Source organism: Eulemur rufifrons, chromosome 8 (genome assembly GCF_041146395.1).
Source record: "Eulemur rufifrons isolate Redbay chromosome 8, OSU_ERuf_1, whole genome shotgun sequence".
NCBI classification, from domain to species: Eukaryota; Metazoa; Chordata; class Mammalia; order Primates; family Lemuridae; genus Eulemur; species Eulemur rufifrons.
This window is the reverse complement of record NC_090990.1, coordinates 18,615,298-18,621,812: the sequence shown is the minus strand read 5'-3', so window position 1 is coordinate 18,621,812 and position 6,515 is coordinate 18,615,298. Positions and strand designations below refer to the sequence as shown.

The 6,515-nt window shown below is 45.8% G+C and overlaps 1 protein-coding gene across 1 annotated transcript; it reads right to left on the bottom strand.

The window, feature by feature from the left end:
* Positions 1–2,114: 2,114 nt before the first annotated feature.
* LOC138390258 (translation machinery-associated protein 7-like) lies at positions 2,115–2,564 on the bottom strand. Its single transcript, XM_069479159.1, has 2 exons — positions 2,505–2,564; positions 2,115–2,376 (listed from the first exon to the last, which is right to left on the bottom strand). Exons 1-2 carry the CDS (start codon positions 2,562–2,564, stop codon positions 2,167–2,169), a joined length of 270 nt encoding a protein of 89 aa, XP_069335260.1. The 3' UTR covers positions 2,115–2,166.
* Between the last annotated feature and the right edge of the window lie 3,951 nt (positions 2,565–6,515).

The window sequence follows — 6,515 nt, the reverse complement described above, 5'->3', positions numbered from 1 at the left end:
TACGCCACTATGACGCGCAAGGCCGCGATTATGTAAAGCGCAGTCACGCGGGGGCGCCGCCTGGAGGGACTGTCTTCCGACCCGAACCTTGGAAGCGCCCAGGCTCCTCCCACTTCTCTCAGCGTTCCCGCCCTCGCTCCGCCTTTCCCCGGCCACGGGCGCAACAGCCCTTCTCGCGATACTTCCATGGAGTTGTGATGTTTTGGTTTCCATGGAGCTGCCTCTGGGAGCACGAGGGACGCTATTGGTCCGAGGGCGTAGCATTGTTGGACTAGAACTCGGTCACCACCCAGAGCCCAGAGAGGGCGGGGAGCTTGTAAAAGAAGCTCTCCATCATCGGAGCAGGAGAGATCCGCCCAGCCCTGTCATCCAAGGAAGAAGTGGATACTACAAGGGGCAACTTAGAAGGGTGCCCTCCGACTCCTAAAAAGGAAGGGATTCTAGGGTCATTGACCTCCTGAGAGAAAAGGGGAGCCCCAGAAAGAGCACACCTATGTTGCAGAAGAGGGATATTAGATGACAGTCCCTCCAGGAGGCATAAGACGTACTCTCATGAGTCCCCGTGGCCTGGAGGCCCCTTCAGAGTAGGGTGCAGTTGGCCTAGGCCTACTTCCTACTGTTTTCTCCCGTTGCTCCTGCAGCTTGTTTCGCCAGCAACCACCTGGGGTTTCCTGGCGGAGCCTGGCCCCTGGAAGGAAGCCACGCCCTTCGGGCTCCTGTGCCTCTTTTTGGCTCCCAGCTTGGCGCTCACAGGGGCTGCCCAAGGCATGACAGACTTCTTGTTCTTGAGGCTTTGGCAAAGCTTCCTGCAGTGCTGACCTTTCCAAGTCCTGCCCCGTAGCTGCTCTTGGGCTTAGATTATTTTTGGCTCTGCCAACCGCCTGTACAGAACTAATTGCGGTTTTACCTCAATGCATGTTTTTTACAATTGGAGACGCACCTATAGCTTCTATTTGCGTGCCCCAACAAAATTAACTCTCTCTAAAAGCCCAGTCTAGCCATGTGGGTTCCCCCAAAGATGTGCATTAATCAAAGATTTAGGCTCTGGAATCAGAAAACCAAGGTTCCACATCTACCTTGAACCTATCACTGAACTTCTCAGAGCCTCATTTTCCTCAATTGTACAATTGGGCCATTGTGAGGATCAAGAACAGTATACGGAGGAGAATGCGGGAAAATTGTTTAATGGGTAAGGGGTTTGACTTTTGGAGTGATGAAAATGTTTTGGAACTAGACAAAGGTGATGGTTGTACAACACTGTAAATGTACTAACTAACACTGAATTGTTCACTTTAAAATGGTTAATTTTGTTATGTGAATTTCACTTCAAATTGTTTAAAAAAAAAAAAAATGCAGGCTTGGGAGCCAGAGTGTCTGACTTTGAATCCCTGCTCTACTACTTAGAAGCTGTATGACTTTGGGCACATTAAAAACAAAACAAACAAGAAACAATACATGGAACTTAGCACACTAATAATAAATGTTAGTATTAGAAGAAGAAACTGTATTTCTCCTAGGGAGATGCTGGTCCCCTGAGTCATGTAAACCCAGCCTCCCTTCTCACACACATACTCCACACTGGGGAAAAGGTAGGGGACTTGCTCAGGTAAAGGTCAGGGAAAAAACTCTCTGAAGAAGTTAAAGACCTGAAGATTGAGAAGGACTTAGCCATGTGATTTAGCCAAGAATGTTCTGGGCAGAGGAAGAGGAGAAGACTTTGAGGTGGAATCGAGCATGGCATGTTCAAGAAACGGAGAAGAGGGCACAGCGGACACCAGGGCTCCAAGATGGCGTCAGTGGTACCAGCGAAGGAGAAGAAACTTATGGATGTCAAACTAGGGGACCTGCCAAGCTGGATTTTGATGTGGGTTTTCACCCCTGAAGGCATTGCTGGAGCCTTTCAGAGCGGTTACTACCGGTATTACAACAAGTACATCAACGTGAAGAAGGGGACCCTCGCTGGGGTTTCTGTGGTGCTGGCAGCTTACATGCTTTTCTTTTTTTTTAATTTATTTATTTTTTAAACAGAAGTTTATTCTTAAACGTACAGTAGGCTCCAAGACAACACTTCATTTTAGCTATAGGTGGCAGAAGATGTTATGGCAGGGAATCCAGATGTTTAAATAGGAATCAAGGGTCATGATCACCTCAGGCACAAGGAACAGCTTACTTTTTGCCAGATTTCTTAATCCCACCTGTAGCTAGGGGGCCCTTCCCCGTGGCCTTCGCTTTTAGCTCCTCTAGTTTCTTCTGCTCCTCTTTTTGTTTCTGTTTGAACACCTTATCTTCCTTGTCCATTTCCTTGGCCTGCTTCTTGGGCTGTTTCAGGGGCTTTTTCTTGCCACCTTCGCAGCCGGACCGCCCCTTCCCCAGACCCTGCCACCAGAAAAGGCTTACGTGCTTTTCAACTACCGCCTTTCTTACAAGGAGCTCAAACGCAAGGAGAGCCACACAAGTACCACTGAAGAGGGGCCTGTGTAGGGGGTGCACTCTGCACTCCTGACCTTGACCTCCTTGGCCCAGCACTCTCCGTGAGGAACTCGATCATTGCTGAATCCTTTCATATCCTAGTGAGAATTAACCTCCAAATAAAAGATGACGGGAAAAAAAAAAGAAAGAAAGAGAAAGAGAGAAAGGAAGGAAGGAAGGAAGGAAGGAAGGAAAGAAAGAGAAAAGGAAGGAAGGAAGGAAGGAAAGAAGAAAGAAAAAGAAAAGAAGGAAAGAAAGAAAAGAAAAAAGAAAAGAAAGAAAAAAAAATGGAGAAGAGGCCAGGTGCAAGGCACTTTGGGAAGCCAAGGCAGGAGGATCACTTGAGGCCAGGAGTTAGCGACCAGCCTGGGCAACATAGTGAGACCCCATCTCTACAAAAAATTTTAAAAATTAGCCAGGTGTGGTGGTGTGCACCTGTAGTCCCAGTACAGGAAGGTTGAGGCAAGAGGATTGCTTGAATCCAAGAGTTCAGGGTTACAGTGAGCTATGATCAGGCCACTGCACTCCAGCCAAGGCAACAGAGACCCTGTCTCTAAAAAAAGAAAAAGAAAAGAAAAACAGAGAAAAGACCAGTATAGCAAGGGTTCAGTAGGCCAGAGAGCAATTGGAGATGTCAGCAGGGATGGCAGGGGCCATGTAAACCTTAACATGGATATGGATATGTTGCAAAGTACAGTGGGAAAGAAACCATTGGCAATTTTTAAGCAGGCAAGTAACATGATTGGATTTATATTTTTAAAAGATTTGTCTGGCTGCTAGAAGAATAAACTGCAGGGGGCTGGAGTAAAGGCAGAGAGATCGTTTAGGAGGCTATTACAGTCATCTAGGTGGGAGATGATGGTTAGATTACTTGAGTCCAGGGGTTTGATGCTTAAAAGGTAACAGTGGAGAGAAGTGGACAGATGCAAGATATATTTTGGAGGCAGAATCAACAGGACTTAGGGATGGATTGGATTTGGGAGGTGGTGAGGAAAAGGGAGAAATTATGATCAATGTATGGAGGGCGGTATCATTTCCAGCAAAAGGGAAGACTAGAAGGACAGATTTCAGAAATAAAACCAAGAGTTTTGTTTTGACATGTTAAGTTCTAAATGCCTGCGGGACATCCAGGGAGAGACACCATGTAGGCAGGTGGCTCTATTCTGTCTCTCTCTTAGAGGAGAGGTCTGGGATGAAGATCAGCAGGTGTTTGGTGCCCTGAGACTGTATATGACCTTGGAAGCCCAGAGAGAGAGGAGAGCAGTGCCTCGTCATGAGTCAAGAGGAACTCCATCCAGTCAAGGAGGAGATACCTGCAAAGGAACTGTGAGCAAGACAGTCCCGAGGAGACAGAGTGGTTTCACAGAAGCCTAGAGAAGAGCAGGAGACGCTAGTCACAGTGTATTAGCCACTGAGAGACTAAAGTGAGGACAGTGACTGATGTTTTCTAATTATCTACCCTGTAAAAACGTGCTCCTTCTCCACGTGTCTAGTCTTCCTCCTCCATGTGTCTTTGGCAGCAGCAGTTGGGTGCGCCCCTGGGGGAGTAATGGGAGAAGAGAATATTTCTAGCAGTATTGTTCATAGTTGCAAAAGAAAAGGTGAAAGAACAAAATAACTCTCCATTCACACAACATTGAATGAATGAATTGTGCTGTGCACAGGGTGTCATGGAAGTTCAGAGAGGGGACACTCAGCTTCAACTAGGTCAGCTCTTCCAGGGTGTCATTGCTTAACTACTTATTCACAATCTCGAGAGAATCTTCATGTTAAGGAGGATGGCATTCAGGTCCAGGGTGGAGGAGGGGATTTGATGAAAGTTATAACTGGCTTCGGTTGCAGGTATGAATTTTCAGTCCACAAGGTCAGAAATAAAACATTTTTAAAAACTAAGACCGGGAGTGGTGGCTCTCGCCTGTAATCCCACTGCTTTGGGAGGCCCAGGTAGGAGGGTCACTTGAGGCCAGGAGTTTGAGACCAGCCTAAGCAACATAGTGAGACCCTGTCTCTACAGAAAATAAAACTAATAAAAAAATTAGCCAGGCATGGTGGCTCCCACCTGTGGTCCTAGTTACTTGGGAGGCTGAGGCAGGATTGCGTGAGTCCAGGAGTTTGAGTAAGCTATTATCCTGCCACTGCACTCCAGCCTGGATGACAGAATGAGACCCTGTCTCAAAAAAAAAAAAGAAAACTAGGCCAGGCATGGTAGCTTATGCCTGTAATCCTAACACTCTGGGAAGCCAAGGCAGATCACTTGAGATCAGGAGTTTGAGACCAGCCTGAGCAAGAGCAAGAACCCATCTCTACAAAAAAATAGAAGAAAATTAGCCGGGTGTGGTGGCGTATGTCTGTGGTGGCGTATGTCTGTAGTCCCAGCTACTCAGGAGGCTGAGACAGGAGGATCACTTGAGCCCAGGAGTTTGAGGTTGCAGTGAGCTATGCTAACACCACTGCACTCTAGGCCCAAGTGACAGAGTGAGACTCTTTCTCAACACAAAACCCCACTAGATTTAATTTCTATTTTATTTATTCAATAAACATCCATTGAACGTCTAGTAAGTACCAGGCACAGAGCTAAGCCCTGGAAGTACAGCAATGAATATGACCAAGATTCTGCCCTTGTGGAGCACCCATTCCTGGGGTGCGTGAGCCAGATGATATCTGAGTAAACAAATATATAATATAATTTCAGGTGATGCTAAGTTCTCAAATAAAAAATAAAGCAGGGAAGAGGGACAGAGAATAATGGGAGAGCCTCTATTTTTGATAGAATAATCAGAGAAGACTTCCCTGAGGAGGTGGCACATGAGCAGACACCTAAATGGAGTGAAGAAACCAAACCCTGTGATGATTAGGGAAGAGCATTCCAGATGGAGAGAACAGTATGTGCAAAGGACCCAAGTCTGGAAGAACTGGGCATGTGTGAGTAACAGTAGGACCAGTGCAAGTGGCCTGGAGGAATGACAGGGGACAGGGATAGGAGATGGTCAGGGAAGCAGCCAGGAGACAAGTCCTCTAGGGCCTTATGTGCCATGGTAATGAGTTTAGATTTTGTTTTGAGGGTGATGGGAATTCATTGAAGGGTTTTGAGCTGGAGAGTGTTGAAATGATTCACATTTTAAAAGACCCTGTGGCTTCTGTATTGAAAATAGGTGAGAATGGAAGCAGGGAGACATGTTAGATGGCCAAACGTGACGGCGACTAGAACCGGGAGGAAAAAGTAGAGATGGTAAAAAGTGGTCAGATTTGGGATAAGGTATTTTTTCCATTTCTTTTTTTATGTTAAAATACACATAATTTGCCATTTAACTATTTTAAGTGTACAATTTAGTGGGATTAAATACATTCACAATGTTGTGCAGCCATCACCATTATCTATTTCCAGAATGTTTTCATATCCCAAACAAAAACCCCGTACCCATTTAGCGATAACTTCCCATTCACCTCTAGCCCCTGGTAACCTTTGTTCTACTTTCTCTCTCTATGAATTTGCCTGTTCTAGATATCTCATATAACTGAACTCATATAATATTTGTCCTTTTGTGTCTGGCTTATTTCACTTAGCATCTTGTTTTCAGGGTTCATCCATGTTGTACTATGTATCAGAACTTCATTCCTTTTTTTGGCTGGATAATACCCTATTATATGTATCTAGCACATTTTGTTTATCCATTCATCTGTGGATGGACATTTGGGTTGTTTTTGCCGGTCTTAGTCTGTTTTGTGCTGCAATAACAAAATACCTGAGACTGGGTAATTTATAAAGAACAAAAATTTGTTTATTACAGTTCTGGAGGCTGAGAAGTCCAAGATCAAGGTGCTGGCAGATTGAGTCTTGAACTCCTGACCTCAAGCGATCCTCCTGCCTCAGCTTCCCAGAGTGCTAGGATTACAGGCGTGAACCACCGTGCCCAGCCTAGGCCCCGTGTTTTAGAGAACTCTGAAGATCACAAACACACAAGTGCCTCCCTCTGTCACCCAAGATCTACAGCTCAGTGCTGGCACAGCACAACCCATAACCATAAATATCTGCTCTAGGACTAGCA